The sequence below is a fragment of the Carassius auratus genome, chromosome 21, assembly GCF_003368295.1.
Source record: "Carassius auratus strain Wakin chromosome 21, ASM336829v1, whole genome shotgun sequence".
Lineage (NCBI taxonomy): Eukaryota > Metazoa > Chordata > Actinopteri > Cypriniformes > Cyprinidae > Carassius > Carassius auratus.
In genome coordinates, this window is record NC_039263.1 from 15,971,479 (window position 1) to 15,997,653 (window position 26,175).

General features: G+C 38.6%; 1 protein-coding gene across 1 annotated transcript; it reads right to left on the minus strand.

Annotated features, from left to right (window-relative positions):
- Nucleotides 1–6,227: 6,227 nt before the first annotated feature.
- On the minus strand, nucleotides 6,228–25,328 carry tsc1b (TSC complex subunit 1b). Its single transcript, XM_026196305.1, has 23 exons — nucleotides 25,205–25,328; nucleotides 24,981–25,106; nucleotides 22,305–22,560; nucleotides 22,043–22,146; nucleotides 19,218–19,370; nucleotides 18,981–19,125; nucleotides 18,627–18,781; nucleotides 17,423–17,496; nucleotides 17,158–17,336; nucleotides 16,695–16,813; nucleotides 15,111–15,276; nucleotides 14,907–15,022; nucleotides 14,600–14,696; nucleotides 13,841–13,936; nucleotides 13,081–13,693; nucleotides 11,408–11,451; nucleotides 10,658–10,824; nucleotides 10,342–10,524; nucleotides 10,133–10,243; nucleotides 9,832–9,954; nucleotides 9,542–9,729; nucleotides 9,222–9,395; nucleotides 6,228–8,594 (listed from the first exon to the last, which is right to left on the minus strand). The coding sequence occupies exons 3-23, from the start codon at nucleotides 22,411–22,413 to the stop codon at nucleotides 8,006–8,008; spliced, it is 3,705 nt and encodes a 1,234-aa protein (XP_026052090.1). The 5' UTR covers nucleotides 22,414–22,560; nucleotides 24,981–25,106; nucleotides 25,205–25,328; the 3' UTR covers nucleotides 6,228–8,005.
- Between the last annotated feature and the right edge of the window lie 847 nt (nucleotides 25,329–26,175).

Consider the following 26,175-nt stretch of genomic DNA (forward strand, 5'->3'; position numbering starts at 1 on the left):
AGAAATTAAGTTATCTTAATAATCACTTAGCCTACTAAGACTATATTATCCAAAAAGAGGTGAAAATCCAAGGAATGATCCTAGTATAATATCAGTTAATCTTTACTGACAGCATTTGTGGCTTAATTGCCACAAAATATAATTTAACCCATTTCTCAGTCTTAAATCAGAAATTGCACTGGTAAGTCAGAAATAAAAAGCTATTAGAAGCCAAAAAGCATGGTTTAGAAAAACATAGAGCTCAAAAAAATATACACATTTTATTGCATAAATTCCTAAAAACTTTTAACAAAAATATTTTAATTTTATTTGTTATATTTTAAACGAAACACTGGCCTGATTTACTTTCATTGTAAGAGGCTAATAACAGAGACTTAGACTTTTTCTAAACTGAAAGACGAGTTGAAAATATTGCTGCTTTGAAACTGTTAATTTGCATTGAACCTGAAATGTTAAGTTGATAAAATACTACAGTTTGCAGAGCATTTTTGCTATGCATTAGAGACTTCTTTAGATGTGGTTCAATATTAAAACTTTCTAACTGTGAGATAACAACTGAGAAACACATCTTCCACGATACTACAGAAACAGGCATGCAACATATTGCACTGCTAATGGGCAGAAAACTGCAGTGAACTAAGTCCATAAACAATCCTGCGCGAGCAGCAAGGAGTACAGCGACCTTTGAGTTTGGAGTTGAGGCCCTATTAAAACAGAGCCCAGCTTACTGCCAGGACGCACATCCCCTAACCGTGGAAAAGCAATCTCGCGGCAACTGCTAGGCAATCAGCGGTGCACGGCGCGGGGTTGAGACAGCGATGACCTGCTGATTCCACAACAGCAGAGGTGAACCAGCCTCAACACACTGATGAGCGCTGCACAAACATCAAACAGGCACAGAGGACCTCCCTACGACCTGCTTCGCCAGCCCCGTCTGACGCCCATGCCTTTTATTTGGGCTGATAGTGGAGGACGGATTGGCAAATATCGATCATGGCAGTGTTGGTAAAACTCTCCCTTCAGATTTGAGAGGTGATTATAGTTGGACCCAGCTGATGCCGCTGTGTGACTGTCTGGTTGTGTGTGTGGTGAGTGATTGTGATCAAACTAAGAATCCAAACATAGCACAATCTCATCGTTTGTGAACTGCTCTTACCCTTTCAATCAGTATTTCCCGATGTTTTTTTTGTCTGACGTACCACCTGCAGCCACATCAGTAGAGCCCAAGCACCCCTTCACTGACACAAAACACTAATGTGTTCCTTTTAAAGGGACAATTCATTCAGAAATTAAAATTATGCCATCAAGTCTTACTTTCATGTCATTCCAAACCTGCATGAGTGTCTTTCTTCCATAGAACTCAATTAAATATGACATTGTGGTGCTTTATGCCCAGATAATGCAAGTGAAATGTGTCCAATGCTAATTAATTCTGAGGACGATAATTAAAATGTTACTAATCATTGACAATATGGAACTTCATACCATAGCTATAACAATACCGACACAGAGGTACATTATTGTTAGAATAACTTTTTTTTTTTTTCAGCTGATGAATACTAAAAACACTGATAGCCAATCAGAATCTGTTTGTTGTCTAAACAGAACTTTATCATGCACTAGTGTGGATGCTACATAGTCATTGTTCTTGGTGTAGTTGGGTTTTAAATGATAACAGAATGTTCCATTTTGGGGGGTGAAATATATATGCATGATGGAATTTGATTATCATAAAAGCTTAACAAGTATGAAAGATCACCCACAAGTAAAATGCACGGCCATTTTAACATGTTTTTTAAAGACTTTTCAGCAGAACGAAAACATGAGCTATGCTTACAACTTTGGAGTCTACATTTTCATTCCTTCCACGAACCACCAAATCGTACGCACAGAATTCTCTGATATATTATACAGCAAATGATACTGTTGCAGCTGAAGGCATGTTATACAAGAACTCTGGATTCGGACATGTCTTGATGTCTTCCTACCTCCATATGCTGCATTTTTCAGCTCTCAGAGAGCCGCAGTTGCACGTACTCACTTGAACCTTCACAAATTAATCCTTAGGGTTCCTCTAGATGAGTCTCAATGAGGGGCATCCTGAGTAAAAACAAAGACGGAAAGGTGAGAAAAACGCTGACATTACAGGGCCACAATTTGCAGTAAATCATTGCATAAATTCCAACAGATATTGGTGTTACAGATACTGTAACACCGCTTTCATTTTCAGCATGACTATTTTTTCGGAATTGAGACTCCAGTAACGAACAGTGCCAGTGGACTGGAAAGGAGTGTTATTAATTAAGGATACGAAGCAGATTTTGACAAGGGTTCCCGAGTGGCAAGCGGTGTGGATTCTTGGCGTTGACCTGGCCCAGCGGGGGTAGCAAGCGCCTGTTTGAGGAAGGGGGTGGAGGAGGGTTGGGTTGGCTCCATGCTGGCAGCCAGGCCTTCCACGTCTGCGTTGGTGCTTTGAAGTGTCACCTTGAGAGAAGAGCCAGTGGCCGGGTAGTGGAGGGAGCAGGAGCAATGAAAGGAGTGGCACCGCTTGCGTTGCCAGACACGGCGCTTTTAATATTACATGGGCTCCCGTCCATCTCTCTACACATGCAGGATATTGCTTCTGCTTGATTTATTCAGAAAGTGGATCTTTCTCTGCTCCTTTTCCTGCTGTGGTTCAACACCTGTGCAGGTTTTAGCCAGGCTTCTGCACTCAAGCGTGGTGTGTCAGGTTCTCTGTAACTTTCGATGAAAAGACATTAGGTGTCTGTCACAGAGTAGTTAGTCAAAGTGAGAGTGATGTTTTGATCACAGCAGGTTTTTGAACAGCGATGCTTTAATGGCGAACTGAAAGGTTCAATTAAGATGGGTGGGCAGTCACAAGTCACATCATGCTCATTACACTTCTCCTGATTAAAAATAATAATAATATATGGTCATTAAATGATGATTTTAGTTGAAACTATTTTATATTCTTATATGGATATTACCTTAAAGCTTCCGCTAAGGAGTCCTACAGAAGTAATAGTCTGAGAAAAAGATTTGTCCTTGCAAAAAACGAACACTGCTGCAATATTGGTCATTGTATTGTAAGAGCAAGAATGACACAAGGGAGGTGGAAGTAGCGCCAATTTAGTTACATGAAGGAGCCTGCGCTGTAACGCCTATCTGGGAAAATGACCACTGAAGGCCGCGACTGACCAATCAGAATCGAGTATTCCAGAAAGCCGCGAAAATGACTGTTGAGATCATAGACATAGAAAATACATAGATATGTTCATTATACAAGCTGTATTTCAGTTTCAAATATACTTTTTTTCTAAACAAAGCAGCTAATTGCCATAGTGACACCAAGAAGCTAGTTCACTTGGCTTTCACTTCTTTAACTTTCGCTGTGATAATTCGACAAACAGGGCTAAACAAAATCGTATATTGCACTACGTAATTAAAAAATAGGTAGACAGAATTCTGTCCATAATAACATATATCTGCAAAAAAAAAAAAAAAAAAGAAGAAGAAGAAAAAAAAATTTTGATTTGCGGGAGAAAGGTAATGTTATTATGAAAAGATTTTTCACTGCAGTCCCAGATCATAAATAGCAGCGTTAACTCTCCTGATTAGTTCTGACATCCGCAGCCTTTTATCTCTCCCTCCATCTTGCTTTTTTTAATCAGATTAACCCAAATGGGCATCCTTTAATGGCCCCCCTTTTTTTTAGAAAAGCCGAAAGAGGATGATAATTAAAATAATTAAACCACTGGGATTGGCGCGCGCATCCCTTGTTCTCTCTCTCCCTTTCCCCTTTTGCTCTGTTTTCCTTTCTTCTCTCCTTTTTAAGTTTTGAGTCTACTTGGCTAAAAGATTCAGAAGTGAGGAAAACACAAACCAACCCTCGGTTAATTGAATTTACTCTCATCTCAAAGGTCCAACTATGCAAGCTTTTTTTTTCCCCTCCTGTGAAACCGGATGTAGAGGTGTGTGTGTGTGTGTGTCAGCTGTCTAAATGTGATTGCAGGGTTGGGCTAAGGGATAAACGCTCATATTCATTCAATTTCTGTGCACTTTGCGTTTAGCTAAACATAAAGCAAGAACTATCCTTTTAACGATTATTTATTCATGGACTTTTAAGCTATTAATGAGGACAAATGAAGTCGTTTTTAGGAGTGTCAGTGTGAAATATGCTTACCAAAATGATCATGTTTAGCATTTCTGCTTCAGCATGCGTCCATGTGGAATAAACACAAACATTTAAATATAACCGGGATTTTAGGATGCTGGAAAATTAGCATGCACAGCATTTCAAATAATATATTAAGATTTTTAAATCACACTGAGACACTTTAGTTCCTGGAAAGATAAAGGGAAACACGTTGCCATGCTGCAAAAATAATAACTTATCGTGTTAATTGTAATTAGTTTTGCCTTAACTGGGCTTCTAATTACACCAAAGACCTAGATACTACAATACTTAAAGTATTTCACACATTTTCACAGTTGGATGCAGTTATCCTCTAATTATAATTTTCAAATGCATGAAAAAATAAAGACGAGCCCTTGATACCAGGAATCTACAGCACTTTCAAGAGAAAACGGAGAAATAATGAAATAAAAATAAGACTCTTTATAGCCCAATCATGACTGCATGGCACTGCTTTAACTTCACGGCTTGCCTCCTCCTGTGTCCTGACAATTTCACTGGGTTGCATTTCAAGTTGGCAAAGAGAGAAGAGAGAAATCCCTTTGCTGTGAATACTTAAGATTTATACTTAAAATTTCATACAATCTTTGAAAACATTGAGGAGCAATTTCATATTTGCACTGACATCTAATTTCTCAAGTAGATTCTGAAATCACAAATTGGTATGGATTCCCTCTGCGTCCAATTATTCTGCATCAGTTTCCCTGACCCCTCAGAGTATACTGCTAAATTAAACATAAGATTTTTTTTTGAATCCGTCATGAAATAGTCCTACATATGCACACGTTTGATAAACTAATCTTACTTTCTCAGTTGTAGCAGCTCTCGTCGTGTTTCGCTCTGCCACTGAATTTCAACAAGACGCGTAGAGAGGGAATAATTGCACCATATGGCACATAGAGTATGTTTAGGTCACTCACTCAGTATAAAATAGAAGTTGTTTTAACGCCATTCGGTTTACAGACTTCACTGATAGTTTGACATCGAGCTTAGGTTTTTGAAAATTTCTAATTTTGTAGATAATTAAAATTAAAAAAGCCGGTGAGATAAAAGAAGAAGGAAATAATAAACAATTTGCTGGTCTAAAATGTCAAAGAAAGATTAGCAATGTCATCAGCTAGTTTTCCCAGGTTGTCTTGCTTTAATGTACTCACAGCACTTTATAAACCGCAACCAACTGACCAGACCAGCAGAAGCCAGTAAGCTGTTGTACACGGTTTTCCCCCTCAAACAGAACTATATTTTTTTTTCACAGGGAAGAAAATGTAATGTAATGTTTGACCTCAAATGAACGGCCATGCTAATCTGTAGATATAATTTGAGCCATAACGCTCAGGAGTCAACAGCAGCACTTGTTGATTGATGATTGATAATCAAGAGCAACAGTGCCCTCTAGTGGTCGAGCGTGCATTTTTGGATATACTAATATGATTAAAATGTTTTCAGTGGGAGAGAGAATGTTAAAATGATGATTCTAAACGTGTTTCATTCATCCAAAAATGAAAAATTCACTCACTTTCATGTCATTCAAAACCTATGTTTTTCCATCTGTGGAACACAAAAGGGGAAATTTTTTCGGGGGAAAGAAATCCTTACATTTATAAGTGACTAAACATGTCAAATCTAGAGACGGACAATAGTGGCTCAACTCATATATGAAGTCTTCTAAATCCTGTGAGAAAAATAAATACATTTTGCTTGTTAGGTCTTTTATACAAGTTATTTTAATATGCTGCATTGAACTCGTAATAAAATAAAATAGAAAGCTTGAAAATGAAATTCATACATATTAAGTGACTTAAGTGTGCCCAAATAATTATCATACAGTATACCTAAAAAACTCAAATGGTTATTTGTTCGTCAACAAGTATTACCCATTTAAATCAGCTTCAAATAATTATGGCTGGCAGCCAAGGACGAGATGTTTTCTTGCCAGCGTAGATTGTAGGCCTCAAATTGTGATTCTTTCCATTCCAGACATCAAAGCGTAATTAATCAAGGAGGAAAATAACCGAGACAACCCCAAATCTGTAGTGCAAAACATTGAAGACGATTTTATTTTTGTCATTCACAGTAATACAAGCAACTGCTTTAAGAAACTTTTCCAACCGACCCTGCCTTTTTCTCCCTCCAACAAACCCAAGAGCTTTCATCTCCAGCAAATGAGCTCGAATTCATACTTTCCTTTCATTCCACGCTGATTGTACCTTGTGTCTTGTTAAGTTATAGTTCCTGTTGTTGGCATTGAAAGAGAATTGTTGTACATGCTCTAGATAGCAAGGCAGAAGGAACAGCAGAGACTTCAAGGGGACAACAGGATTTGGGAACAATTTGAGTATGACCACCCCATCCGCAATTCTTAAATCTGACAATCAACATGGCCATTTTGTAGAAAGTCTACTTGGCATTGTACAGCTCTCATTGCTGCAGTCCACATACTTTCAGCTCAACAAAATCAAGTCTTATATTTACCCCCTCAAACTGATATGTGGTAGTCTAAGAATATATGTGCTTGAATAATAGAACAAAATCCAGTTCATTTAAGCTCTACAGAATACAGTCACTGTCTTATTGAGTATCTGGCACTGAGAAAGCAAACTTAGTAATAATATCCATTGAACTGCGCTGAATTGAGAGGGTAAAAGACAGATCGTACATACAGTTATCAGTTACCTACTGAGTTTTGAGCAAATATGATGACTGAGCTTGAGACTGAAGGTAAATATCGTCAAAGCGAATTCCTTGACTGATGTCTGACGTATTTATTATTAGGATAAGGCTTCAAAATGGCCACTAGATCATCTAGATTTTACTTATGATGTTTTATAGAGATTACTGAAGGATTGGATTCATAGGTTTGACAAGTCGTGGGTAATGATCAGCAATCTATGGCCGTTGTTCATTTAAGTTGCTTTATAACTTTCAAAAGCACTGGTAATACTTGAAAAGCTTAAAACAAGAAGAGGACAAAAAATAAATAAGTAAAAAAATATTAAAAAAAAAAAAACATGTCAAACCTTCCTCTTGCTGTGGCAGTATCATTTCTCGGATCCAGATTTAGTCTAGTCAAAGACCGTAACGGATTTTTTCCGTAATCAGTAACAACTTGCAGTGCAATTTAACCCAGAATCAAGTCTGGGATACAGACCATCACTTTCAACACACACACACACACACACACACACACACACACAAACAGACATTTTACACACACACATACACACACAAACGTAATAAAGATAAACATGATTTTAGCACATGAAAATGCACATGAGATGTCTGCAAGGTAAAAGAAGAAACACCGACTCCTGCTTGGCACAAGACAACCATCCAACCGACCATCCACCTCCTGGCATCCAAGCACACACTTCAGCTCTGTGCAGGTGAGCTGTGAGGGTGTAAGCACTGTACCATTACTACAAATTAATCAACTTATATTGCTTCAAAGAGCCTAAATGTAAAGTTTCCACGTGCTGCAACAGTTACTTGGTTAAAAGGAGCAGATAAATGAGCAAAAAACAACTAATAAAAGATGCAGCGGTGACATTTCTGCCGAACAACGCAGTGGGATTACTATAAAAGACATTTTGTGGCCACTTCTATATATGTCGGTTTAGTCTATTCTTTCCACTTGTCCCATCTTAGTGAGGGTTTTACTGATTTATGAGCTCCAAATCCTGTTGTCGGCTTGTGGAAATGGGACAGATAACACTGAAAATTGAAAGAGTCTTGCCTTACGCTCTAATAATCTAAATTCGCACATATCTCCTTCCTATAACTCTCTCTCTTTCACCATTTTTCCAGAACTTAGTTGTGCTCCTGATGACTTTCGTTATAGTCCATGATCCTTAACGGTTGCTGCCTGGGCCTCTCTGGGCATCTTGAGCCGAACGTGTCTTGGTTTTTGGCTCTCTGAGCATCAGGTTGGGTTTCTTTAGGAGGTGTGATGAGTGTGAATCTCTGCGCAGCAGTGGAGCTGGATGTACTCTTCACTGTAGGCTCCACGCAGAGCTCAGTTTTCAAACCCTGTGATAGGCCAGTGAGACGCGGAGGCGGGGCTTCATCCTCATCGCACTGGCTCTCACTTTTGTTGCGGAATAGCTCTCTTGCACGCATTCCCAGAAAGCTTTTGGTGCTGGGGTAGGAGCCTACAGTGAGTGGGGTGTCAGAAGGGACCAAAGGTCCTGGGGGTCCCAGCGGGGAATGTGGACGGTGAGGGGGCGGTTCCACTAGGACAGGTGGGGGAGTGCCACGATTGCCGTTTACGGAGTTGGCCGGTGAAGAGCTGCCCATGGGCTGCGCTGGCGATAAAGTGCTGCCATTGCCACGTGGAGACTGAGGTGACTTTCTGTCTTCTTTGGTGGCTGTTTTTACTGCACCATCCACCACTATGACACTGTGATACGAGAAACAACCAGAAAAAAGTCACCGTTGTAAGAAAGAGAGAAGAATGCAACAGAATAAATGATAATTATATAACCCACAAACAGACCCATTTATAACATACCACAAAAACAGGAAACAAATGATAAGTTATTTGGAGAGAAAGTTATTAGATGTAAGTATATAGCTATTATATATATATATATATATATATATATATTTATATATATATATATATATATATATATATATATATATATATATATATATATATATATATATATATATATATATATATACACACACACACATATACGGTGGGGAAATATTTATTTTATCCCCTGCTGATTTTTTTTATATTTATATATAAAAACACAAATGGTGAACCTCATGAAATAATGAGGTGGTCATTATGAAAAAAAAAATTATTAAAATGAAACCAAAAGAAAAAAAAGAATGCAAATTTATTACGTAAAAGTCTAATATGGTATCCGTCCCGATTCATGGAAAGTGCCAACAGCACAAAATGCATATGATAAAATCATACAAAACACAGTAGTAGTACCATGCTGAACTGGACAATGGTATCTTTGTTTCAAATGTCTTTATATTTGAATGACACTATGGTTATGAGTCCTACCTGGGCTCGGTGGAACTGTGGGGTTCAGTGGCATCCTCTGCCGGTAAGGCTGAAGCAGAGCTAGAGGAGTTTTCGGTTTCCAGCCTGCTGTAGAGCTGCAGAAGCTCAGTCTGCAGAGCCAGGGTTACCTGCCTCTGTGCCTGATATCTGCTCTCAGAGGCCTGCAGTTCCCCTCTGAGTAGAAGGCAAATAAGAAAGATTGTGAGACATTGTGAAATGATGGAATTAAGCAAGAAAGATATTATACAGAAAACTGAGGGGAAGCTTTGTCCTTCAAAGTGTCAATAAATGCACATGAAAGTTACCAAAACAGATCATACTTAGCCTGAGCCTTGACATCTTCTAAAAACTTCTTTTGTTCTGCAATCAGATGCTCTTTTTTAGCGAGTTGACTCTCCAGCTCCGCCACTCTCTGCTGAGCAGCATCCAGCTTTTGAGTCTGAAGTAACAGATTTTGCTTTAGACACTCAGTCTCCTTCCCCCAGGATGTCTGCAGCATCTGCACCTCCTACAAGAGAGAAGTGGACAACGACAGAGAGGAATATGACTTCAATTGTATTTATGGCAAAGACGAAAGAGACACAGAGTTTCTTGTTCCTTTGACTTGTACCTTGCCAGTATCTGGTCCGGCCTGATGCAGCTCCTGAACGCACAGTTTATGGGCTTCTCCTAACAGCAGCAGCTGCTTATTTAGAAAACTCAACTGCTGCTGAACACTTTCACTCGACGACAACTGAAGAAAGGACAAATTAGGGGAAGATAATGAATATATATAAGTGCAAAATCTTTAAGGGGACCATTCACTCCAAAATAACAATTGATTATTTACTTCAGAAAATAGACTCAAATGGACTAACAGATAAGAGATCCACATTTTTGGAGTTTGAGAGACAGAGGGTGATTGTTTTTACCTTGGCAGTCAGCTGATTCAGCAGGTGTCCCGTGTGGCACACCTTGTTGTTTGCCTTCTGAAGCTCCGCCTCCATCTCACCTATTCGCTTATGGCATTCCTGTAGTTTACTCTGATTGGAGGATCACAAGTGCATGAAAAATGATCAAACTGATTCTAATCTACAATGTAGAGGAAATATCATATATATATATATATATTGATTAGCACCTGTAACTCCTGGTTTTTGGTGTAGTAGTCATCTCTGGCCTGTTGTAGTCCGCGTATCTGGCTGTGCAGGCTTGTAACTACAGTCTCTCGGTCGTCCCAGAGCTGCCGGTATCTCTGCTGCTCTACCTGCAGGCTCTCTCTCAAAGACAAGATATCCACACTCTGCAGGTTCAGCTGGTCCTTCTGGAGAAACAAACACATCCATTCAATCAAGTGTATTGGTTTCTACCGCCCTCTAGTGGTCAAGGTGAACATCAGGTAGCCTTGACTCGAACCGAATGCTGTCCTACAGATCAAGACTCTGAGCTGAGGTTACCATGGCGTTATTCTGCTCCTCCAGCGCGGTGGCATTGATGATGCGGCGAAGCAGACGTCGGTTACGTACGGCATGCTGCTCTCGCTTGTAGCGCTCGTACAGGAGCTGGTTGTGTAACAGAAGCAGCTGACTGCGCAGTGTGTGCAGCTCGTCCAGAGGAACAGAACCTGTGCATGAGAAATTCAAGATTACTACATGACTAATACATTATGCAAATGTTTCCATTTATTAATGTGAAGCTGTTTTGAAACAATCTGTACTGTATAAAGAACTATACAATCGAAACAATCTATTCATAGGTATCTATGATTAATTTATTGCACAACTGAAAGTGTCAGATAATAGGGGTGTTACTAAAGTGTGTATAAATCAACATGTCACATCATGACCACCAACATATGAGAAGATTTTAAATGGAAACAATTACTTCGTTCACACGAAAACTAATATTCTGTCATCATCGTTGCGTCAACCTTATGTATTTCTTTCTTCTGTGGAACATAAAGAAGGTATTTGGAGAAATGTGTCAATGTAATTGAGTGGCGTGCAAAACTGCTGGATTACCAGCATACTTTAAAATATCTTTTCATACTTTGCAAAAGTAAGAAAGTCGTGTGGGTGGGCACCCTATCCATTTAATAATCCTTTAAATGTTTATCCCCTTGCTGAAAACACAGACTTCTTTCTCTGTACTGTGAAAGAACTACTTTTCCACAAGAAGCGAATGTTTGCTCATGTACTGTTGTTTACCTCCAAAGTGTGTCCAGTCAGCTGACTTGCTTGGCAGAGGCAATCTGAGAGCGATTGCGGAAATGTTGGAAGAAAAGGAAGGGAGAAAACACAGGATCAACAAGGTCAGTGTCAATGCAACAATAATTTGGGACACACTGCTTTTCTGGCAGAAGAAGCCTTTCCACACACAGAACCCTCTCTGACCAAAGCCAAAACACCTCAGTTTGTGTGAGCCCAGTAACCCAACTCAATTACATGTCTTCCAGTAAGACCTGTGCAGGGCAGGAGGAGAGAGAAAGAGCTCCGATTGTGTTCTGTTAACTCTGTGGACTGATTTGTGTGGCAGTGGATGTGACACAGGACAATGCAGACTGTTGTTTCAGTGTGATAGCAAGTTAGTGAGTCAATCTGCAACTAGTCTGAGCCAGTTCTTCCCAAAAAAGCCTCAGAGCAACACATTAAACATGGTTTTACTACAAATAAAACAAAAAAACAACTATTTTTAAACCTTTTTAACCACACATTAACCATGGTATTTGTAGTAAAACGGTGGTTATACAAATGGTTACTACACTTTTATTACAATAAAAGTATGGTTAATTTTGTAAGGGTAGTAGCCATTTAACACGTCTTCAAGATCAGGAACTGAAAAGTAAACTAAACTGTTCACATTTTTCTAAAAAAAACTGTTATATGTAAACCTCAACCTCAATGTGATGAGTTCTGAGAGCTTGTCTAAGTTGCTACTTGATTGCCAATAAGTTTCAGTTGATTGTTAGCATGTAGCTATGTGGTCATTCGGGGTGATGTCTATGGGTGGTTGTTGGTCTGTGAGGTTGTTAAGGTGTTTCATATGGTTGATAGCATCTCGCTATGTGGTGGTTAAGATGATCCGGATGTTTGTTAGCATTTTGCTAATGTTCCCTTTGTGTGGAGTTAGATATATCATAATTGAGAGTTCTGAGCACATGCAGTACATGCTCAGATTAAGATATTTTTATTTCATGAAAGTTAAGATATTTCTCTACCTCCCTTGAAAGCCCAAGTAAACAAAACTTTATAGATTCAAAAGGGTTATGAAGGAGTTGCAAAATGAAACCACATAAAAAATAAGAAGAGATACAATTGCTTTATAAAATGAACAGATTAAATTTAGGCTTTTATTTACCGTATTTTTCGGACTATAAGATGCACCTGAGTATAAGTCACATCAGTCCAAAAATACGTCATGATGAAGAAAAAAACATATATAAGTCGCATTTATTTAGAACCAAGAACCAAGAGAAAACATTACCGTCTACAGCCACGAGAGGGCGCTCTATGTTTTCAGTGTAGACTACAGGAGCACTGAGTAGCATAGAGCTCCCTCTGGCGGATGGAGATGGTAATGTTTTCTGTTGGTTCATTTCTCTCGGTTCATGTCAAATTAATTTTGATAAATAAGTCGCACCTGACTATAAGTCGCAGAACCAGCCAAACTATGAAAAAAAGTGCGACTTATAGTCCGGAAAATACGGTATGTCCAACCAAGAGTGACAATGTTTATTTTTGGGTGAACTATCCCTTTAAGTTCCATACTCAAGAACACAACAGAAACCTGCAACCTTTTGATTATAAGATCAGATGTTTAACCACCAAGCCACATGACCACAAGCAATACCAAGAGTTAACAGTGCAAGCAAAAGACTTACCTCTTTAACACTTTGTCATGGGCGTCACCGCCCTGCTGCACGAGGCGATCCAGCACCTCCAAGGGGGAGGTAGACACAGCCCCCTCAACAGCCCCCTCCTCCCCTTGCTTGCCCACATCACCCCTCTGAATCCTTTCCAAGGCTACTCGCTGCACAATCTCTGAGGTCTTCCTACCCACGAAGAGAGAGGCTGCCCGAGGCAGGGCCAGGTCAAACAGAGCCTCGTACGGCATGGGTGGTGGTTTGCTTGGGCTCGGGGAGCAAAAGTTGTATTTAAGCGCCTCGTCCTCAGGCGCAGAGGAGCTCCGATGGAGGTTGCTGTGTGTTGGGTGCTCGATGGGCATGAACACTGGCTGGAAGGACCAGGGATGCTCCTGGGATGTGCCTCTGCTGACTCTTCCTCTGTTCCCAGGCGTGATCTCGGTCTTATCGGGTGTGGAGATTGTGTTGTGAGGGTCTCTAATCGAGCTGCCCAGGATAGAAGAGGGCAGGGGTTTCTCTTGCGCTCCAGTCAGGGTCTCTGTGGTGCTGAAGAATGGAGAGTCGAAGCCACGAAGGCCAGCTAAATCCCGCTTTTCCTCTGTTAACCTCAGAAGCTCCTCTGTGATGGCAGCTGAGAGGATGGAAGATGTAAAAAAATTATATAAGGATATATCCAAAGCCTAACGGTTTAGTAAGTCTGTCAGGAAAAGACACAAATGTATAATGCGGCTGAAAATAAAGCACTGGCCACACACAACCACTGAGTGCAAGTTCATACCATCCTCCCGCTCTTTCTCGATCCTCAGTTGTTCTTGCTCCTTCATGTACACAGAAAGCTCGGTCAGGGTCATGGGCATGTTCTCACCTCTCCCATCTGGGTCAAATAAAAAACTTCTTAATGACACATCTAATTGCAAGATGTACATTTGCAATTCTTATAAGAAAAGTCTGCATTTTGCGACATAAACAAGCAATTGCACAAAAAAATGTGTGGAAATGTCGCAATTACATAAACAGACTTGCAAGATGTAACCTCAGAATGTCACAATTGTTAATCTCGCATTTCAGATTTTTTTTCTTCTATGAATTGCAAAAAAAACTCTGAATTGTGAGATAAAAAGCTGCAATTAGCTTTTTTAATTTTTTTATTCTGTGGTAGAAATGAGCTCCCACACTATATGGTGTCCATACCAACAGACAATAACTTATAACAATACCACACTTATAATAACTGTGTTTATTATAATCGTGCACAAAGCAGTTATGTTGTCTGCTGCTTTAAATGCTCTAACTTTTTAATGTCAATGTTTGTATCATTCATCACTAATTTTCCTCTGTGCAGTTATCTGTATAACTGTGGTGTCGACTTCCCTATTGCCTATTCTGCTTGCCACTTTAAAATGTTGACCAAAGATAACACAATCAATTATAATAATTTATTTTAAAGAGAATTAAACCTTTACTTTAATGTCAGGCTGCTGTATTAGTTGTCAAAACACTGTTCTTGTGTTTTGAGTGATTCGTACATGTAACATACCTCTGTGATTGATTGTTTCAAGCTCCCTGTCTGGCTCCTGTCTGACCGGCTCCTGTCTGACCAAGACGGGTTTGACATGGTCTAAAGGTCTGCCATCCTAAAGTTAAAATAACTTGTAGTGAATTGTATTTTGCCCATACAATAAATGTCAAAATCATGCAAATTTTGATTTTAATGTACATATTTTTAATAAGAAAAAAAGAGGTTTTTGACAGGTATATTATGACAAAATTTTCATTTTTGGGTGAATGACCCCCTTAAGTCAATACTACTGATCCACACAAAAGGTTATTCTCAACAGAAGTACCTTGCATGGTGGACTGGCAGTTCTGCGAGACAGAGACACAGCGGGAAACTCATCAGAGAGGCTAGGAGGAGGTGAGGTGGTCGCAGGGGTGTTAGACGATGGGGTGCCTTTACCACCTGCCACAGGGAAGATGGCAAAACCAAATTCAGGAAACGGAGACCCAGATATGCCCTACCTGTGAACAACCATAGACAGTATATTCACCAGGTGTGCTGTAGAGGCGGGTTGGTAGGTGAGAGGCACTCTGGGACAGTTCCGGGTTTGGTGACATCCCACGGGAGGAAGGGGGCGTGGCCATGCCGCACTGGGAGGAGGGGCTCCAGAGGGAATCCTTAAAGCCATACGTTGTATTAAATTCAATGCTGGAGTTCTATAAATAAACACAAGCACACACAATATCAGTCCCATGACTCTAATAAATGTATGCTTTATCCGTGAAATACAACCAATTCACAAAATGTAAACTTTTACCAGCAATTCCAAAGTGTAGTACATTTTGCGACAGCATGTGGCATAGTGAAAAGTGTAATAAAGCACATATTTGCACCATTCTGGTTATGGAACAATATTGCATATTTTTTAATCAACCATTATTAAAAGGCTTAGCTCACCCAAAAATGAAAACCTTTCAGTAATTACTTGAATTAAGTCCTTGTTTTTGTTTTCTTTGCGCATAAAATATATCATAATAGCTTCATAAAATTATGGTTGAAACCTGATGTCACATGGACAGTTTTACTGATGATGTCCTTACTATGTCATTTCTGGATCTGAGAACATTTCAATTGCATTGTTTTCTATGGAGAGTCAGAAAGCTCTGGGATTTCATCAAAAATATCTTAATTTGTGTTCTGAAGATGAACGAAGGTCTTATAGGTTTGGAACGGCATGAGGCTGAGTACTTAATGGCAGAATTTTCTTTTATGGATAAACCAATGCTTTAAATGTTTATACTTATATTAATATTGAGATCATCATCTAGAACTAACATCAAGTTTAACTCTGTAAGAGCACAAGATCTTTAAAAGCACTTTCCCTTTTAGAGAGATGTTGCATGCTGAGCTCTATTTGAGAAAAACTGGCAAACAGATTACTATCCGTTGTCTGCATCAGTCTCTAATTTCCAAATCAGTGCACTACTAATAAAAAGTATTTACCAAATCACAACAAACTTGTGAGAACATAATCTTGAATTCTGAGAAAAACATTAACATAGGACCAAATGTGCTCATTAGAACACAAACGCAATGCTGTTTGTTTTCAGTCTGCAGAGGGTTCAGCTGAATAAAGGTCCTGACCGTGGGAGGTGACAGGCCAGGAGAAAGCGCTCCGACGTAATTCACATTGCCAAGACAACCATTTCTGCGTCAGCTAAGAGATGGCATGTTTTTCTCTTTTTAAAGCCCTGCACACCCACCGGAATGACTCAACACCTCTCCCCTCCTTTCCTCTCAGCTCCTCAGCCTGCCTGGAGAACAAGGAGATGATTCATGGTGGAAGAAAGAGGGGGGTTGTGCAGTGGGAAGGGAGGGGTTCAGGGATGGGTGATTTATGGACAACAGCTGACAAACAACAAGAGGGACGAGGGAAGCAGACATTGATTCCTGCACTGATGCAACTGCACAAACAAGAGTGCCAACCCGGATCTGTTTATATGCAGAACACTGATTCACCGGATTCAAACAGGTAGCTCCGAACACAAGCTCCGATATTGCATCCAAGCTGCTAAAGCAAACAAATGATAAACTAAAAACTGGACTGAGATTTCCGAGTTTGGTGAACTCTCACCTGCCATCGGGTTCCAGTGGGGCTGCGATAGGGGGGCTGGGTCCCTGAGAAAGAGGACAGGGCCAAGGGAGGGACGACAGGCTGACGAGGGGTGGAGAAATGAGTCGAGGAAGAACTTCCTGGAAAGGGAGAGAAAAATTATGTCCACAACAAAACATCCTGTCACTGCTATAAAAACAGGGTTTGCCTGAAAATAGACTGTGGCTGAATTATCACGTTAGTTTTTATCTTGCCTAGCTATTACATTTGATGCATTTGGCAGATGTTTTCCTTCAGTTGTGTAAGATATACATTTTATCACTTCACACATCCCCTAGGAATTAAAAACAGAGGAAAACTGAAAAACAGGTTTTCTAAATAATACATGTATTTCCATAAACCTTCACCATCTCTAGGATAGAAACATCTATTTTGCTGGATGCTGAGGTCACAAAATGTAATTCAGACAGGATGAGAGCATTACCAAAGCTGCTGTGGAAGTCGCCGTAAGGGCTGGCAGTGCAATCAGCCGGACGTTGTTGTAGATGAGCACAGAAATGCTCAGGCATGCTGGCATAGCCCTCTTCACAGGACGCCTCCTTCGGGTCCAGAGAGACTTTGGCACACTCAATAACGATGTCGTGGATTTCAAATTTCTTCCACCTGTAGAGAGAAAAGAGACCAAATGATATACTGTAACGCTTGTGGTTTGTGCATTTAAATAAGTGACATAAGACAGTATGCCTCACCTGCTGGGATCTAGTTCATGGTCCTTGGTTCCGGTCACTAATTCGGGATGTATTCTGACATGTTCAAGCATGGGCTGAAACATATACTCAGACATAAATACAACATAAACACCAACAGTTAATCACACCATCACTAATTAGCCGTTAATCGTGGATGCCCCCAGAAGAAAATTCTGACTTATACTACCATTGAAATGTTTGGGATTGGCAAAAATGCTGTAATTTAATCAAAAGGTTACATTATCATTTCTATTTGAAATAAATGGTATATTTTAAACTTTCTATTTACCAAAGAATCCAGTTTCCACTAACATAAGGCAGCACTACTTTTTTCTACATTATTAATAATAAGAATTGTTTCTTCTGCATATTAGAATGATTTCTTAAGGATCATGTATCTCTGAAGAAATTTCTGCATCACAGGAATAAATTACAAACTGAAATACATTAGATTTTTTAATTATTTAAAATGATCCAATATTTCACAATATTACTGTTTATACTGTATACTGTATTTATAAAATTAATGCAGACTTGGTGAGACTTTTTTACCACCCCAAATTTTTGCATTGATACTGTATACCGATAATAAATGTCATGTTAATAAGTGTTAATAATAAGTGTTCCTGTAGCTCAATTGGTAGAGCAGTGCACTAGTCGCTTTGGATAAAAGCGTCTGCTAAATGCATAAATGTAATTTAATTTGATACAATTTCATGTCATGCCTAATAACAGACAAATGGCCAGTTTTAAAATTCTATACTATTTTGTTTATATAAATTAAAAGGTAAAACATTAAAAACAAACATCGTTTTTATCATCATTTTAAATACTACAAGTTGCAACAAAGTATTATAATATAATTACGAAGAACAGATTTTAATTCGGAGATTTGCTAAATATTATTTTTAAGAGTTTCATTTTAGTGTGTTAAAGATTAATTGAGTGTTACATGATTTAAAAGATAATTTTGAGATGTAAAAATAGAGGAAATGAGCATGTTCAAATATGCTTTATGTATGCATGTATGTATATATCTATCAACCAACTAATATTGTTGAACGATAATCAATATATTGCTCTTGTATCCCTACTACTGATCATTTTCTACATTTATTCTATGGAAAACCATTATGGATTGAAAGGAATTTCATTAGATCCCATGTTTTTGGAAAACCTCCTGGGCAAGCAACTGAAAGCTCACCTTGACCACCTCCTCAAAAGTGTCCATGTTCTCCTTCATGCTGTAGTGGGAGCGCAAGTAAGACACAAAATTGCAGGGATACATCCCATACAGCCGGTGGAAGAGTGAGTAGACGCTTGCATGCAGGTGGATGAGATAAACCTCCGGGACGTGTCCTGTCAACAGAGATTGACCACACAGCTAGTTAACCATCCCAAAATATTATATGCCACCTTATTTGTAATAGGATGCCTCATAATATTTTTGGCTTTCTGTGGGAGACTGAAACCATCCGGAGGCTTTCAATATATGCCTCAGGGATAAAAATATTGAATAACTGAGTCATACAGTACTTGCATGCTTAGTGACTCTTACCTAGGTTTCTCAGGTTCCAAGAAGCCAGACGGCCAAAGATATCAAAAAATTCATAGAGATGCTGCTTGCCAGCTTGGGGAATCATGGGTAATAATGTGATGAGTACCAGGACTCCAGTTATCAAAACCACAACATCTGTGTCTGTCTGTAAAACACAAATTATCATACGTATACTGTAGGTTACAAGATACAATACCAAGAGACATATCTGAGAGGTCTTTTACATTGTCAGCTTACCTTGAGGCATTTGAGGAGAGATAGCAGCAGCGGAGAGCGAGCGATCTTATGGATCCAAGACGGCTGCTTACGGACAACGTGCCCCAGTAGAGTGAGAGTGGGCAGGCGACAGGGGGCTTTAGCCATGCATTCATTCATTTTATCAAAAAGATGCTGAGAAGCAGAAAATAGACAAATCATATTGAAGACATAACAGTTGATAATGTATTCTCATTTATTGTTGTTATTAAATATTAATGAAACGAAAGAGAAATACGCCTTGAAGATATTTTGATATGCTCTGAGGTTAAATTAAGCTTCTCAAATCTGTTCATATTTCACTGGTGTTTTTACTCTAAGAATTTAGGCTGGTTGCATATTATACGCAAACTCCAATGGTTACACGTTTTTAAAGGTGAGGTGTGTAATATTCACATTATTGATTGGAACTAATTTGGAATGCAAGATAATGGGGAAAAAATTATTTGAACAGTTCTATTTGGAAACCATTAATAATTCTAAAATCATAGGGGATGATTTTGTAGGGTAATGAATTTGCATAAAAACATAATTTAAAAAGATTAATTTATTAGTTCTATTATTATGTATTTATTTTATTATTTGTTTTTTTAGTGTGAATACTTTTTTTAAATGCAAACCATGCTTTTAGGGCTGAATGATTTGGGAAATGTAAAATGTGGATATTCGCACTTGGGTTTATACCTTTTCAGCAAAAATTTATATAAAATAATAAAAAGGTTAACAGTACTCAAGCTACTACTTATTTTTAAAGAAAGACATTGAAAAATGATTTGCATGAAATTGTATATTTTAATTTTTTTCACACAATACAACAAGTTTGATTTGTGTCAAAAATATATAAGATGACAAAATGACCAAAATCTTGTTTTGGTTTCAAACAAACAATCTAAAACAGAGTAGTGGTTGACCGATATTGATGTTTTGACAGCCGATGCCGATATCTTGGAAAGCAGGGGGGCACGATATGTGTGTGTGTCTACAGTATATATATATATATAGGAGGTGTAACAGTATGCATATTCGTATTGAACCGTTCGGTACGAGGCTTTCGATTTGGTACGCGGTACGCATTATGTACCGAACGGTTCGTTGGACTAATTAATTATATTTGGGAAAAAAATAAAAAAAATTGAAATATAATGATATGCGTTCAACAAGGTAGCCCAATAACCCAAACAATGTAACAGGCAACGCCCCTGACACCCCCAAAGAAGAAAAAAACACCAACTTATATGTTTATGTTAGGCTACTCAGTCAGGCGCTCGCTCACTCAGCACGCGCTGAAGGCTTGTTGCAAAATCGCCAATGCGTTTAACAGACCAGAAATAGAAGATCCTCCAATAACCAACCATAGACAGTAAAACCAACAGAATCGGAATTTCCTGAGCAGTACGATACAATTAACAGGCCTGCACGTTATTAGATAGAAGAACTGTTATAAATAGAACGTATGCACGGGCAGTTTTGAAAACTCCACCTACTTTGCTCTTGGCATAGTGCAGCGCAAATCGCGTTGTATCTGAAGGGCAACGCTGAGCCCAGGGTCCAGCGCCGCGCATACCACGTCCTGTGTGAAAGACCCTTTAGCCATTTTGCAACGAGCCTTCAGCACGTACTGAGTGAGCGAGCGCCTATAGTGGAAAACGCAGGTTTTAAGAACATGCGTAATTGAGCTCCGTTACAATATTCCTTCACGAGCCCATTTCAGCCAGACCGTAATTCCTGCTTTGTTCCAAAAAACATAAGCCCTGTAGAGAACCAATTGAGTAAAAACACACAACTCAATATAAAGAGTTATAGAGTTCCATATAAAAAGTTACATCTTTGTATTTGTTCATAACTACTACAACAATATAACATTTTCATTTTCTTATATAAGGAGCTGTTTTTGTTTTATACAGTATGCTGCTAAGAAAACACCATAGAAGATGGGTAAAGAATAGCTCCATCATTGTTCAATGTAAGAAAAACCATACTTTGTTAGTTTTAATAAATAAAACATTTTTTAAAAATAAAGGAAATTTATCTGCCAATTTTTTCTTTTTGCTGTATCTAAAACGTACCGAACCGTACCGAACCGAACCGTGACACCAGTGTATCGTATCGAACCGAACCGTGAATTTTGTGAACCGTTACACCCCTAATATATATATAATGTTTTATTCATATTTAAGAAATTTTAAATCATTTGACAATGGGTTAAAAAACAAATATGTAAAATATACTTCAGATGCCAAAGTATTTTTTACAAATAAATAAATATTTAATAAAAATATAATTAACCACTGTAGCCAACAAGGCACTCAGTATTCTGGGAAGTTTGTGTGGATTGTGAATCATATCATTCAATATTCAATCCCCATGGACTGACCATCACAGAGAACACGCGATCAGGCAGGGTACACACTTCACAAGATCTCACAGCTGAATTCAACGAAGTTTGCAAGGTTTGTGAAATTAAATATTCATTAGTCATTCAAAGATTTGTTTAAATGAAATAAATGCATATTTGCTTAATGCTGACAGCAAACGAGAAAGTATTATAATGTTTGCCTTACTATAATTAATAATATAAAAGCAATCGTTCTTAATGCTTAATACTTTATTGTACAACCATAAATCACATTACTAATACTTTACTAAGGTTATACTTTCATCCTTTTAATTTGTCCGAAAACCTCAGGGAAAATGGACTGAGTGAGAAACACTGAAAAGATCCAGAAAAGACTGCAGACATTCTCTTCTGTCTATAAGTTCAGACTGTGTTAGAAACAAAACAATAAAATCAGTGCACCGTCAGTCACCTTATCGTGTGGCTCCCTCACTGAGGACAGGATGTGCACTGCCTGGGAGGAGTTGGTCTCCAGGAAATAGTCCACCAAGCCGTTCAGCAGCACGGACCCTCGATCTGCAAAACATGAATCGATTTGGACTGTCAGTCATGCAATAAAACACTGCAGGGAATTATAACATGGATCCGGTAGCAAACATTGAGAAGCTTAGAAATTCGACAAAATCTAGGTAAAAGTTCCTGAGGCTGCCTCTGCTATCAGCATTAGTCTGGACCTGTGTTGAGGTGTTCATTGATAAGGCCCTTGATCTCATCCAGCTGGCGGAGGGCAGAAGTCTCCAGCAGAGGAAGCAGGTCCCCCATGTTGAGCTGTTCCCTGGACATGGTGGTAGGGAGGGTTCGGAGGCGGGTGTCTCTGAAACAGTCTAGGGAGAGGGATAGGACTCTTAGACGTCACTCTCCAGGCGTCCCGTGTCCTGTCCAGCCTAGAGGGTTCCCTGGGCCGCCCGTCAATACAGTCCCCAGGCACCACTGCAAGACACAATTTGAGGACTTGCATCACTTGTCTAGAAACAGCTGTCTCTATGAAATATTCATGAGAACATCTTGCATTTTCTGCCTTTAAGTAAACTTCCTAATCGAGAGTGAGTAAAACAACATTTCCACAGAATTATGATGTACCATTGTAAACATCATTAACATCAGCTGTGGCAATGTGGGTTGGCCGTTTCAGGCAAGTAAACAACAAACCCAAAAGGCTCTGAAGCATACAAGATTCACATATCGCGACCTGTTCTTGCACAGACATGAAAAAGTCAGCGGTTGTCACACCAGCCTGACAGCATTAGGTCAATGCATAGCTATAGACCATGAAAATTCATAAGGAGACCAGAGACATGTGACACATACAAGAGTATACTACACAACACAAGAGCAGTGTAACATGTTAAGCACACACAACATAGTTTTTTAAAGTTAAGCAGTATTTTACTATGAATGAAATGATAAAGTAGCATTTTAGAGGCAAAATGTTTAACTTTTATACTGTTTTAATATTTCAATTCAATTTTAAATGGAATTAAAAAAATATAAAATTCATGTGACAGCAAAGCTGAATTTTAAGGATCATTACTCCAGTCCTCAGTGTCAAATGGTCCTTCAGAAAGAATTCTAATAGGCTCATTTGGTGCGATTTTGAAAACAGTTGCTGATGCTTTATATTTTTGTGCAAAACTATGATACTTTTGTTTTTTAAGATCCGTTTAATGTTCAAAAGAAGATAATTTATTTGATTAAAAAGTCCCATTACAAATGTCTTTACTGTCCCTTTTAATCAATTAAAGCATCCTTGCTGAAAAGTAAATCATCCATTTAAAAGAATTATATACAATAATTCACAAATAACAAAAAAAAAACAAAAAAACAGGTACATGACCAAGAAATGCAGAAAGGTAGACTATCAGGATGTCGTCTTCCCCATGTAATAATAGATATACTTCTTTGTATTGAATGCTGAAACACTGTCTACCACATCCTCACAGCAATAACTTCCTTTAGATTTGGGTCTAAGCCTACACCCTAACCAGCTTGATCTTGACAGTAACTCAAGTCACCAAAACCTCAAGCTGACAGTCGGACATGAAACAAGAACAAATGCTTAAAAGGACACAGCCTCCTTGCTGGAGACTATTCCAGCTCCCAACCAAACAAACAGCTGTCATGAAACACAAAGCACTGCTCTAAGCATAACTTTGTGCAAGAAGAGAACCATCTAGGGAAAGATGATGGCAAACTGACCTTTCAATGGAAATCACTCGGCAGAGTAGACACAAATAATTTCACTGATTAACTTCAGGATTTTAGCCCACAAACAAAGAGCATGCATTGCATTCAGAGGAAGAAAAAAAACACTAATAAGATGAAGTTCTGGACGACCTCAACACGAACTGTGGCTGTGCCTGCCAACTAGAAAACAGGGCAGTTAACGGCACAAAGAAGCTTTATATGCTACGTTCAGTCCACATAAAATAATTTCTTAAAGAGGTGGTGTGTAAGTTGTTATGTCTTCCTCTTGCTTTTCAAAGCCTAACTGAGTTTGGGGTCTCAAATCTTTAATTTTATGTTACTTACACATCCATACGGAGGGGACAAATGTATTATAAATATAAATATATATAATTATATATAATTACAAATATATATATATATATATATATATATATATATATATATATATATATATATAATTACTATATAAAATATACAGTAACTGTAAGTCCATAAATAGCAAGACATAAGACTCATACCATAAATGCAAGACATAAGACTAATAGTGCAAATATATGATATACCGATATGCAATGATCACAAAATAAAAAGAAGGTAATGTATGGGACTGCATTGCATGATTTGCCTGCAAAATGTTTTATATTTAAAAACGCACAAACGCGTGCAAAAGCCAGCAAATCCCACAAGATATTTCTGTATTTTAGCATCTGCATGCTGCAAAATAGAGCACACATGTGCAGATAGATGTTGTGGTGTCGGCTGCAAGCACTGACAGCAGCTCTGTGTTGAAATGACCACTGGCGTAAACAACGCGAGAGAACAATGGCCAGAATCTGCGGGACTGTCTCCTAAAATGCGCCAACAAAATAAAACATCCCCCCGTGCATTTCAACTTCCCTCTTAAACTTGTGCATTTGCACACGGAGACTTGTTGAGATTCAATTCGAAACTATAGCAATCATTGAGGACTGTTATTTCACTGACAGTCCCAGGCAAGAGAGCCTTTTTATCGACGAGCTTAGTGCAAATCAGAAATAACGCCTGAGATACTTCATAATGCACGTAAAATAGTGAGGAGCGAGTAAATCTAACATTCCGACTGTCACTGCGTATGATGTAAAAATATCAGCACAAAAAAATCATCGTTTAATAAACCTGTTTACCTGTTAGAGCAACTGCACTCCACAGGGCGCCGCCATCTTGAACACCTCACAACCCCTCCCTGCGCAGTCATCATCCGCAAGTGCGGAGGAGAAATAATCCCCGAGCGCTCAAAAACATGCCTTTATCTGGACGCAGAACATGGACATATGGCGTAAATGTGGTCAGAAGTAAGCAACAGTCATACTTTATAAATACAGTGAATTGTGACGGGAGTAAGACTCACGTATGAACGTTTGAGAGAATCCTGCAGTTAGGCCCTGAGTTGTTTTTCTGAAGGGTGGAGGGATGCAGCGCTCTGTAATGCGGTTTTCGCGTGACTCAGGTGGTGAACACAGACGCTGAATCTGACCAGCAATAGACGCTAATATACAATTTATATTTAAAAACTGTTTTCCCCCTAAACAAACATGCATAAATAAATAAATAAAATATAAGCTTGACGAAGAAGATAAGATTAAAATCTAAATATAGGCTAATAAACTATTTATTTAACGTTTAAAAAGTACTTAATAAATAAGTAAATAAATAACGAAATAATGACATTTGAAAAACCCGTTACCTAAAATTAGCAGCTGTGTCATCGTGTGTCATCATGTAATCACATGAGGGTGATCACACATTTTTAAATAGAATAACTTAAATAGAAAACTGGTAATTCATTCACAGCCTCATCCATCATCCCCTAACATTATAGTCATTATCACTTATCTCATCGTTCAGTAATGTTTAATTGTGTTCGCTGATCTCTGCCTTTGCTTACAAAAAAATAGTATGAATATAAGAAGTGAAAAATAATTCCTGCGCACCTGACATGCAATGGTTTAGAAGTCCTGTTTTTAGTGGAGACTGGTGTCCCTCTAGTGGTTCATCATGGTCATAGACTTTCATTTATTGACCACCCAATTCTTGCCTCAAAATTGCTACAATTAAGCAAAACTCCTTAATCCTTAAGTGTTTGCAACACTCACATTGGTGTTTTCCATGCCTTAAACTAAATATAAATTAGATGTGTTTCATTGGCAGCTAGCTGAAATAAAATCAGTTATTTTATTTATTGAGTTCCTTTTTATTTATTTTATTTCAAGAAACAAATGTTCTTATGGTTTTAGTTAAGAAGGCCTATAATAACATGGTTGCGTAAACCATATTAAATTTGAGATAAAAAAAAAGCTGTCGTTTTAAAGCATTCCATAT

Coding starts and splice junctions, on each gene's coding strand:
- tsc1b (XM_026196305.1), bottom strand. CDS start 22,413: ATGTCCAGGGAACAGCTCAACATGGGGGACCTGCTTCCTCTGCTGGAG. Junction 17,497..18,626: donor CTTTTGAGGAGGTGGTCAAG/GTGAGCTTTCAG, acceptor TATATGTTTCAG/CCCATGCTTGAACATGTCAG. Junction 13,937..14,599: donor TGAAACAATCAATCACAGAG/GTATGTTACATG, acceptor TATTTGACCCAG/ATGGGAGAGGTGAGAACATG.